At 38.8% G+C, this 12,430-nt stretch overlaps 1 protein-coding gene across 2 annotated transcripts in view; it reads right to left on the bottom strand.

The window, feature by feature from the left end:
• Positions 1-2,870: 2,870 nt before the first annotated feature.
• Positions 2,871-12,430, bottom strand: part of mppe1 (metallophosphoesterase 1) — a 31,941-nt gene continuing 22,381 nt past the window's right edge. Inside the window, exons 8-9 of one of the 2 annotated variants that reach the window (XM_020941030.2) lie at positions 10,303-10,443; positions 2,871-8,211 (exon numbers count right to left, since the gene is read on the bottom strand). In XM_020941030.2, coding sequence (XP_020796689.1) covers positions 8,026-8,211; positions 10,303-10,443 — 327 coding nt within the window. In that variant the 3' untranslated portion in view covers positions 2,871-8,025. Of the gene's footprint in view, positions 9,416-10,302; positions 10,444-12,430 lie in introns of both variants that reach the window. The other variant, XM_055151884.1, reaches the window with a different exon arrangement.

Here is a 12,430-nt window from a genome sequence, read left to right as displayed (position 1 = left end):
TCTGAATATGACCATGGTTACGAAATATCTTAAAGGTTTGGTTCATATGATTATCCAGGTGAAGTGAAACCAGCTGATGAATCATATAATATCACAACATTGTAGATCCCTATAGTTTAAATAGGAGGACAGGTCAGAATTCTATGGTAAAATTTGCTCCACTGTGTTTTTAAACTCCACACACCTTCACTAGAATGATTTGGGACCATTTCAGCCCTGGAACTGTCGATCTTCACTGAACATGAGGTAAAAAGGAGCTGATAACTTGAGAACTACAACTTCATGACATCACAAGGTGGATCAGAGCAAACAAAACACAACTCCAGGTCTGTTTTTGAGAAGGTAACAACATTATAACACATCTCACAAGAGTCAGTTTGGTGTAATATTGGACCTTTAAAACATTAGAACACAACCAAAACTTAATGTACAGTATGTAACATTTTAGTGGAGGGTTTTCTACAATTGTGTTTCTTATAGAATGTTCCACAGTATGGCATTAAACTTATCTATCGCTACTGAGACGAGCAGGACATCACGTCTCCATCAAGATAAGCAAGTGGAGGAGAAAAGTTCCACAGTGATCCTTTAAGAGGCTATTTTCAGATCGTTGGGGATTCAAGTTGGGTTCACAGTTGCACTACCTGAACTAGACCAGGACTAAACCAGGACTAGAACAGGACTAAACTAGGACTAGAACAGGACTAAATTAGGACTAAATCAGGACTAGACTGGGACTAAATCAGGACTAGAACAGGACTAAGCCAGAACTAAATCAGGACTAGAACAGGACTAAACCAAGGCTAAATCAGGACTAAACCAGGACTATACCAAGACTAGACCAGGACTAAATCAGGACTAAACTAGGACTAGAACAGGACTAAACCAGGACTAAATCAGGACTAGAACAGGACTAATCCAGGACTATACCAGGACTAGACCAGGACTAAATCAGGACTAAACTAGAATTAGAACATAACTAAACTAGGACTACACCAGGACTAAATCAGGACTAGAACAGGACTAAATCAGGACTAAACTAGGACTAGAACAGGACTAAACCATCACTAAATCAGGACTAGACCAGGACTAAATCGGGACTAAACCAGAATTAGAATATAACTAAACTAGGACTAGACCGGGACTAAATCAGGACTAGAACAGGACTAAATCAGGACTAAACTAGGACTAGAACAGGACTAAACCAGGACTAGAACAGGACTAATCCAGGACTATACCAGGACTAGATCAGGACTAAATCGGGACTAAACCAGAATTAGAATATAACTAAACTAGGACTAGACCGGGACTAAATCAGGACTAGAACAGGACTAAACCAGGACTAAACCATGACTAGACCAGGATTAGATCAGGACTAAACCAGAATTAGAACATGACTAAACTAGGATTTTTGACCATGCTTTGAAGATGTGTTGCTTGGAGAAACTTTGATAAAACCTTCTTCAGATGTGATGGGGCTGTCACACCTTGACGATTTAGCCAGCCTATGCTGACGTATAAAAAATTTGGCCAATATGCTGTCGTACGTCGGATACGTTCTAGGTAAGTACTGTATAAGTTCTGAACACGCTGAATCACGCTGGCATACGGCGACATACAGCAAGATTGTCAAAAAATTTTGAGCTTGCTGAAAATTTCATACGTTTCATATATGTTTCATATATTTTTCACAAATATTTGAAAACGTAGCTATAAAAAAAGCACAAGAAAGTATTTTTGGTAGAGACACTATCTCCATGGAAACAAGCAGGTGATGGTCCCCCAACCAAAAAGCTACATAGTGCACCTTTAAGTAAAAGTTAAAAGGTAAAGAGTTATTCAAGTAAAAGTAATCATTAGTATCACATGAAAAAAATCCACTTAAGTAAAAGAATTTAAGTACTTGTTTAAAATGTACTTTGAGATTAAAAATTATAAAGTATTTTACACAAGTGTTCGGTACATATACACATATTCATAGCAACTACCGTATTTTTCGGACTATAAGTTGTACTTTTTTCATGTTTTGAGTGGTCCTGCGACCTATACTCCGGTACGACTTATGTATTAACATTTTTAGACTGACAGCCACAAGAGGCTCTCGGCTTCTGTATCAGTTTTCTGTCTCCTGCAGAAAAAGTCCTGGTGAAATATTCAGCAGAAAATGATAATCAAGCAGCCGAAAGAAAGTTTAGAATGAGCAAGAAACTTGTGAGGGACTGATGGAAAGCGGGGATGGAGAACACAGCTTCACAGCAACCAGGTGCGTCATACAATATTCATGAAAGTCACTGGATGGATCGACAAAGCCTGGACTTCAGTGACAAATGAAGTTGTGCGGAGTTGCTCAGAAGTGACACCGAGGATGAAGAATTAAATGGATTTAGTGATTTGAAGTGAGATGGAGAGTTTGGTAAACTTGTTCTGTTCTGTTGTTTATGCTATAGTTATCTGAAGAACTGTTCATATGTGACGTTAACATACCACACTGTTGTTCTTTTATTCTATTGTTGTTACTATAATTTGCCTTTCAAAATTTCTCCTAAAAAGTCCAGAGCAACTTATAGCCCAAAAAATACAGTAATCAGCTTCTTAATTTTTCTTAGGAATTTTGTGTATTTATTTATGGAGTGAAGTAAAAAGTACAGATACCTACTTTCAAATGTAGTGAAGTAATAGTAAAAAGTACCTACTGTACCAATACGGTAAAGTACAGATACCTAAAAATTCAACTCAAGTACGGTATTTACTACTTGTACTTTGTGACCTTCAACCACTGAGTTTCGATATTAGTTTTAGTACTTTTTTGGTACTTTTGACAACCGTACGTACAAACACCACAATACACAAAGGTGAAGAGTCATATTTATTTCATTATGTACATTTGATCTGAAACACCTGAACAATTCTCAAAATAAAAACATTCACATAAAAACAGCTGGCACTAGCCTGACCAGCCAGACCCTCCCAATTCACAGCTTTAAAAAGAACGGTTAGCTTCATAGCAGTTAGCCTTTTTCGCTAAATGCTAAACTGCTGCTAATGGCTAATTTTCGGCTAAATTGTGAATAAATTATGATAATTCTATATTTTATTAAATTGTATCGGCACAATACAGGTAAGAAGTCTGCGGCATACTAATTAGAAAGTGCTTTACTGTCAGAGAATCAATAAGTGGGCTGTTAGCATGCTAGCTGTTGTGCTCTTTAGCCTCTGAAAGTTGTGAAAAGTGCTTATAAACTCATCGTAAACAGTAATTAAGTTGCGCAGAATACATAAAGTAAGCGAGAATCTGTTTTTCATACTTTTAAGACAGTAAAAATCACAAGAAGATTTGAATTCAGAATATTTTGATTATTTCAGAGCTAAAGTACAATTTATTTTCGTAAACATTCCATAAGTTTTAATACTGATTTCAAGGATAAAAATTACAATTCGCAAAAAAGATAAAAGCTGCTTGCGTTTCCGTTTTGTGCTTTGGTTCTGAGGCCAATCGTCCAATCAGAAAGCGGAATGAGACAGACTTCCCTCACCCCAGACGCTTCCTCCAGCTCCTCTGGTGAAGAAGACATCGTAAAGAGATGAAAATTGTGAACGAAAGTCTTTTCACTCGCGTACGCAATCACTTTTCGCAGCGCTGTGCTCATTCTTAAAGGTGCATTGTGTAACTTTTCTGATGCTTGTTTCTATGAAGATATCATTGCTCTGCCTGGAATGTTCCGCAGTATGACATCAAACAGATTTACCTTACATTCATTCACTTACAGCTGGAGTTACAGCTCAAAAATACGTAGAAAAACAGGTATTCCGATCATGAGCGGGATCGCCTCTCCACAGATCTGACCCTTAACTTGGTCTGGTTTGGTTTCCATGGAGAAAAGCATTTGACGGTAGAGGTGGGACCAAGTCGTTGTCTCGCAAGTCCCACCTCTGCTTGACGGACCCTCCACCAGAAAAGTTACACAATACACCTTTATTTGTAGTGTTGTAGCAAGTATTTGGAGTGGCTGGCCAGGCTACTTTGGCACAGAAATTCAGTGATAAACATATTTTTGATGCTTCTTAAAAACAGTAATGTCAAAAATCACATTGTGGTTTCGAGAAAGAAGAAGTGCTTTTACAAGAACAACATTAGAAACAAGAGACGTGACCCATCAACACCAGATCAACTGCTCAGAGAATGAAAGGCCATTGTAATGGAGTTAAAGACGCACCGTGGGACTTTTCCGCCACCTGGTATGGCATTAAACTGATCTGTCGCCATGGAAACTGGAGTAAGAATGCAGGTTTTTGAAGATATTTTTGAGAAATAAAGAAAAGCGATAACATTTATACCGACAAGTGGCAAAAACTCCACCAGTAAAGTAACATAGCGTACCTAAATAAATATTACTGAAGTAAAAGTACGAGATAATGGTTAAAGAGGGGGTATTTTAAGTATTAACTGCAAACACATAACATATTTAGATCACTAGGGGTGTGCAAAAACATTGAAATATCGATATATAGTATTGTTTAATGTGATGATACAGAATTGATTCACTGTATTGACGATTAAAATGTTTGTGTTTCATATTATTTTTGCCCAAAGAGTGGTTTAACAAAGACGATTTAGTCTTTATTTTTATTAAACTGTATTAAATCAAACTGAAATATACCGTATTGAATCGTGTCGAATCTGAAGCTCACTGTATCGAGATATTTATCGTATCGTGGTCTATGTATCGAGTAGGGATGTAACAATAAACAGAAATATCGTGATATTGTATTGTTAGAGTTCTCACAATAATATCGTGGACCATCACAATATATCGAATTAAATGTCTTTTTGCTTAAATGAAGAGTTATGGTGCAGCAATAGCTAAAAAAAAAAAAAAAAAAAGACAGGGAACTACATAGACCATGATCCTTTGCTCTATTTCAATGCAGACTACAAGAAGAAATAACAGTTCTAAGCTCTTTTAAGTCTTAGTTCTTTGGATTAAGTCTTGTCAAGGCATTTTAAGAGGAAAAAGTGGCATATTAACAGTTTTAGCCTCCACAAAATATTGCAATAAATATCGTACTGTGAGATGTATATCGTGAAAATATTGTACTGAGAGATTTGGATATTGTTACGTCCCTTATCATGAGCCTTCCCACCATATCGTGGGCTTTCCCACGATATCGCAATAAATATCGTACAGTGAGGTTCATACCGCAACGATATTGTATCGTGAGACTTGGATATCATTACACCCCTAGAATCTTACAGCTAAAAGTAAATAGGGCCAGTCAGAGATCACTATATTACTCAAACATGCATAGATGACATTGAAAATTACTTCAGGCATGTTTCTGATGAGGGAACAACATTATAACATGAAAGATGATACCCCCTCGTTAAATAAATAACTAAAGTAAAATAAAATAAATAAATAAATAAATAAATTGGGTTTGTTAACATTTAAATTGCATATTATATTACATTCATTGCTGGAAAAGGGTTTTGGTGCAAACTAAGTCACACCTAGAAAACATTAAGTGATTTAAATGCTATTTTTTCCCAGCTATAATTCCTCTAATTCATCCTCTATTTTTTTTACAATAAAGTTTCATTCTCTGAGCAGTCCTCGTGTATGTACAGTACCTGCAGATTTGAAGTGTGCATTTGTAAAAGTGATCTGAACTCTCCACTGTTTTCGCCGTCGACCGTCCCTTTTAAATTCGCTCAGAACAAGCTCCACTCGTCCGAAACATCCCCGGTGAAGATATCCAGCGCTCCTCAGAAGAACCGCTTGGCTTCACAGTGGTGCAATTCCTCCAGTTTAAAAGCAGTGGCGTGGGTTTGATGCGGTGAAGTCTGTAAGCCTCTTTGAAAAGTCCCGTTAAAGACTCACTCTGTAATTTTTTCCGGCCGAGGGTCAGTCACTTTATAGTGTCTTTACCGATGTTATTGCTTTGCCTGGAATGTTCCACAGTATAGCATTAAATTCGCTCTCCATTAAGATTGTCAAAAAGTATCAAAAAATGTACAGTGATTGATACTAAAATGAATTGAAACTAGATACAAGAGGTGGGTAGAGTAGCAAAAATTGTCCTCAAGTAAGAGTAACGTTACTTCAAAATAATACTACTCAAGTCGAAGTACAAAGTAGTGGCCAAGTAATTAAAAATATTAGTAAAAAAGAATTTGAGAAAAGTACGACTTAAGTAAGTAACTGTCAGGACTAAAATCAGCAGCGCAAGAAACGTAAATATTCAAAAATAATGTCATATTGTCAGCATAAAACTTTTGTCAGAGTACTCTTACTTCAATACGAATATTACTCAATTTTAGTGCCATGACAACTCTAATCTCCATGGAGACAAGCAGTTACAGGTCAAATCTGCGGGAGGCGAGCCAACTCACAGTAAGACAGTACAGAAGATATTTTTGAGCTATATAACAGGGATGTAACAATAACCGAAATATCGTGATATCGTATCGTTAAAGTTCTCTCAATAATATCGTGGACCATCACAATATATCGAATTACAAGTCTCTTTGCTTAAATTAAGAGTTACGGTGCAGCAATAGCTAAAAAAAAGACAGCGGGAACTACATAGACCATGATCCTTTGCTCCATTTCAGTGTAGACTACATGAAGAAATAACAGTTCTAAGCACTTTTAAGTCTTAGTTCTTTGGATTAAGTCTTGTCAAGGCATTTTATTCAGTTTTGTTTGTAAGCCTCCACAAAATATTGGAGTAAATATCATACCGTGAGATGTATATCACGAAAATATCGTACAGAGAGATTTGGATATTGTTACATCCCTAATCGTGAGCCTTAACACCATATCGTGAGCTTTTCCACGATATTGCAATAAATATCGTTCCGTGAGATTCATACCGTGACGTGAGACTTGAATATCGTTACACCCCTGCTATATAAGCATCTGTATGTGAATAGATATATACTGCAAAATCGACCTCTATAGTGCCGTACTGTGGAACATTCCAAGCAAAGCAATGTCATTTCCACAGGGACTTGAAGCTTGTAGTGGACCTCCAACCAGAAAAGCTACATAGTGCACCTTTAATATCACCTAAAACTGAGAAACATCTCTAGTCCATGTTCTTCCAAACTGTCGACTGCAAGTTTTCTTCCGTAAGTCTCTAGGTGTAGCGCCCCTAGAGGCCACAAGTGTCACTGCACTGTCAAAAGTGTTCCAAATAGTCCAGCAAAATCTGTTAAAAGTTCAATTGTCCGTCCTGTGACTTTTCATGTTAAAGAGCCCATATTATGCTGTTTTCGGATCTGTGTTTTAATGTTGTTTCCTCATCGCAAACAGACCTGGAGTAGTGTTTTTGTTTCATTCACACATAGAATATTTAACACACAAACTCTGCATATTTAGGCTGTGCTTTTCTCTCAAACAGAAGGCGCTCCACTGCTCTGGAATTACCAAATTACCTGAAGATAAAAGGCAGCTGCTAACTTGTATACTGGTCCAAAGCAAGAAAAACGATCTGACGAAGTCTTTTGGCCGAAACGTTATTTGAAAATAATTGTCCATCTGAGTTTGCTATGCATTTTTTTCTCACTTTTAAATTGCTGCTCCTTGAATTTGCACCTTTATAAAAACTTTAGCATGTGTTTTCTGTTTCATTTGAGCTGTTAACTTGATAACATCTCAAGGTAGAACAGCGAATTTTGAGAATTTTGACGCAGAATGACGAATAAAAAAGGATTACTCAAATGTGTGAATGAAACATAACAACTCGGGTATGTTTTTGATGAGGAAATAATGTTATAACATGGCTTAATTTAGCGTAATATTGGACCTTTAAGCTGCAACATTTGTAGATTAGTGAACGCAAACTATTCACTGATGGCACGTCAAATCAAAAGACCGAACTTCTCTGTGGGTAATACAATGTAAAAGGCATTCTGACTTGCCAGGCTAGTCGCAGTACGGGTTCAGAGATTGTAAATAGTGTAGTCCGGGTGGCTTGTGGGTATTGTAGTCCAGGCTCCAGGTGGCTTGTGGGTGTTGTAGTTCAGAGGGACTTGTGTTTGCCCAGCAGACACAGACTTAGACACTGGAGCAGGCCCTTCAGACAGAGGCAGTGCAGCAGGAGCAGGAGGAGCAGGCAGGCTCCGGCCGAGCAGTACACCCCGATCACGGTGCTTTCCTCCGGGAGAAAACACTTGGACAGAGAGTGGTGCTGGGACGTCACCGAGGCCTGGGGACGAGAGACACAACACAGTAAATATAACGTAACATAAATACCTCCACTACCACTCAAAAGTTTGGACACACCTTCTCATATGTTGTCTTTTTTCTTTATATTTAATGATTTCTACATTTTAGATACATACGGAAGACATGTGAAGTAAGATACCGTATTTTCCGCACTATTAGGCGCTCTGGATTATAAGGTGTACTGTCATAGAATGGTCTATTTTCAAACTTTTTTCATAAATAAACGGCACCGGACTTTAAATGAAACACAACAGTTGGATGGGTCAGTGGGACTTTGTTTGTTCGTTCACGGTGACTCTGGGCTTTGTTCAGTTGTGGCGTGTAGGGAGGGTGCTGTCTGGGACCGCTGGATTGTCGGCGTGTTCGCAGTGACTCAGTTGTTCAGTTGTGGTTAGAAGTGGCACATTGCACTCGCTTTTTCGGTTCGTTCTTCCGTTCCGTTCCTCGTCGGCGTGGAGTGATGAGTGTGGCTGCGGGTGTTTTTCGCTGCGCGGTGGCTGTCTGCTCCGTGTGTGTTTGCGTGTGCTGCGGCTGGTGTGGCTTTGTATTTTACTGAAGTCGTGCTGGGACACTCGAGTGGATTCATATATAGGGCGCTCTAGACTGTGGGGCGCGCAGTTGTTTTTTGATGGGGTTGGAGGCCTAAGAGTGCGCCTAATAGTGCGGAAAATACGGTATATGGAATTATGTGGAAAATGAAAAGAAATTTTAAAACTCAACTAAATATTTTTTATAGATGGGGGAGCGGGTTAATATGAACATTTTAAAACCAAAATGACAATGTTCAAAGCAGCAGTTATTGAGAGAGGGATGACAGTTTGTTAGGGGTGTAAAGGTACATGTATTTTTGCCAAACCGTTTCAGTACGGGACGTTTGGATCAGTGCAGGGTTGTGTACGAGTGAATTTGCGCAATTTGTGTGTGTTTACATTCCGCAACTACATGTGCAGCTACACGGAAAGGTCGGCTCTTTAATATTCACAAGGGAACTTAGCCGTGATTGGGGTGGCAGTGTTTCCTCCAACGATTTACAGTTAGGGCAGCTGCTTTGACCACAATTGCCCTCCGCCTTGACTACGTCCCTCCAAACCACACGAATCCTCGCCAAACTACGGTCATCGCGCTCGGTCCTCACTTTTGCCTTTCGCCTGCACGGAATCTCCGCCCCCCAACTGTCAGCAGATCTGCACTTGGACAAGTGTGACAAGACAATGTGGATAAGTTGGTTTTTCTGGTCAAAAATATGAAGATTGAGTAAAACTTCATGCTGGAACTGTTAGTGCTGCATTTCTCTCTCTCTCTCAAAAATAAAAATAATAATACGCAAAACTTTCAAAGTGAAAATAAATTCAAGCTACAAACATGAACCTTAGAGCAGTTTTGCGATATATAAAATGTAAAATGAATAAAATATACTTTGAACATGAAATAAGTCATAGAAAAACATAAATGTATCAAAAAAAAAAAAAAAAATACACATATTTGTATAAAAATATCCCAAAATAAACGTTAAACTTTAAATCGTTTCAACTTGATTATATGAGTTTGGAGATCGTTTGATACACAAATTGAAATCACGATCAAAATTCGATTAATTGCACAGCCTTAATATTACTTGAGTAGAAGTACTAAGTAGTGGTTCAAAAAATAAAAAAAAAAAGTGTCTGGGTACTACATAAGTAACAATAACTTAAAGTCAATTTGTTACAGGTTAGTTTGAGGAGGGGCGACCCCACTCACAGTCAGAATGCCTGTTTTTCTAGGTATTTTTGTGCATAAACCCACCTGTGACTGAATAAATGTAAGGTAGAGCTGTTTAAAGTCATACTGTGGAACATTTCAGGCAGAGCAATGACATCTTCGGAGAAACAAGCAAGTGACTGACCCCCAGTTAAAAAGTTACACAGTGCACTTAAAGAGTAACTGTCTGGACTAAAATCATATCTTGTTGAACCTATTATTTACAAGTTCAGCATTTGTGGATCATAAGTTTGTATATTTCACAAACATCTGAAATAATCACGACATCAAATTCTAAAACGTCAACACAACCTCTTGAATGGACCCTCACCAGGATGAAGCTGGGGTTGTTCCTGTTCCTCCAGCTGAACGACGGGACGCTGATCTCCACGTATTTGTTTTCATGAAGCACCTCGCAGCCGCTGTGGGTGTGGCCACTGAGAATGAGGCGGGGCCGGAACCACTGCAGCAGCTGGTTGGACGAGAGACGGTCACATGATCAACGCTCGGGAGATGATCGTGGGGTAACAGCAAGATTCACATGTTAAGGGACAGTGATGGTGGCACAGACATGATATTGTTGTGTCAAAAGCGTCGACAATCAGATAATAATCGATCCTAAACTTAGAATCGAAACTACATACTGATTTGAGCAGGGATCGATACTAAAAACATCACAATCCATCTGAATTAGTACTGAAAATCCAAAAGTATCCTCTATTAATAAGCTCTCGATCAGTTTTCTCAACAGCAAATTCTCTGCCCATCTGCCCTCCTCCTCTGCTCTTCAACGTCTTTCACTATATCCATGAATCTTCCTCTAGGCTCCCTATTTCCTGATATATCTTATCTGGCATATATAATTTTAATCTGTTCCTCCTCTGTCCCTCCTCTGTACCTTATATTCACTGTTCCTCCTCTGTACCTTATTTTATCTGTTCCTCCTCTGTACCTTATATTCACTGTTCCTCCTCTGTACCTTATTTTATCTGTTCCTCCTCTGTACCTTATATTCACTGTTCATCCTCTGTACCTTATATTCACTGTTCATCCTCTGTACCTTATATTCACTGTTCATCCTCTGTACCTTATATTCACTGTTCATCCTCTGTACCTTATATTCACTGTTCATCCTCTGCACCATATTTCCACTGTTCATCCTCTGTACCTCTTCTGTACCTTATATTCACTGTTCCTCCTCTGTACCTTATATCCACTGTTCATCCTCTGCATCATATATTCACTGTTCCTCCTCTGTACCTTATATTCACTGTTCATCCTCTGCACCATATATCCACTGTTCCTCCTCTGTACCTCTTCTGTACCTTATATCCACTGTTCCTCCTCTGTACCTTATATTCACTGTTCCTCCTCTGTACCTTATATTCACTGTTCCTCCTCTGTACCTTATATTCACTGTTCCTCCTCTGTACCTTATATTCACTGTTCCTCCTCTGTACCTTATATTCACTGTTCCTCCTCTGTACCTTATATTCACTGTTCCTCCTCTGTACCTTATTTTATCTGTTCCTCCTCTGTACCTTATATCCACTGTCCTCTGTACCTTATATCACTGTTCCTCCTCTGTACCTTATATTCACTGTTCCTCCTCTGTACCTTATATTCACTGTTCCTCCTCTGTACCTTTTATTCACTGTTCCTCCTCTGTATCATATATTCACTGTTCCTCCTCTGTACCTTATATTCACTGTTCCTCCTCTGTACCTTATTTTATCTGTTCCTCCTCTGTACCTTATATTCACTGTTCCTCCTCTGTACCTTATATCCACTGTTCCTCCTCTGTACCTTATATCCACTGTTCCTCCTCTGTACCATATATTCACTGTTCCTCCTCTGTACCTTATATTCACTGTTCATCCTCTGTACCATATATCCACTGTTCCTCCTCTGTACCTTATTTTATCTGTTCCTCCTCTGTACCTTATATTCACTGTTCCTCCTCTGTACCTTATATTCACTGTTCCTCCTCTGTACCATATATTCACTGTTCCTCCTCTGTACCTTATATTCACTGTTCATCCTCTATACCATATATTCACTGTTCATCCTCTGTTCCTCCTCTGTACCTTATATTCACTGTTCCTCCTCTGTACCTTATTTTATCTGTTCCTCCTCTGTACCTTATATTCACTGTTCCTCCTCTGTACCTTATATTCACTGTTCCTCCTCTGTACCATATATTCACTGTTCCTCCTCTGTACCTTATATATCACTGTTCATCCTCTATACCATATATTCACTGTTCATCCTCTGTTCCTCCTCTGTACCATATATTCACTGTTCCTCCTCTGTACCTTATATTCACTGTTCCTCCTCTGTACCATATATTCACTGTTCCTCCTCTGTACCTTATATTCACTGTTCCTCCTCTGTACCTCCTCTGTACCTTATATCACTGTTCCTCCTCTGTTCCTCCTCTGTACCTTATATCACTGTTC

Source organism: Boleophthalmus pectinirostris, unplaced genomic scaffold, assembly GCF_026225935.1.
Source record: "Boleophthalmus pectinirostris isolate CB_2022bp ecotype Guang Dong unplaced genomic scaffold, ASM2622593v1 HiC_scaffold_16, whole genome shotgun sequence".
Lineage (NCBI taxonomy): Eukaryota > Metazoa > Chordata > Actinopteri > Gobiiformes > Gobiidae > Boleophthalmus > Boleophthalmus pectinirostris.
Note: the sequence above shows the minus strand (reverse complement) of the source record. Positions and strands in the feature narration are given on the sequence as shown.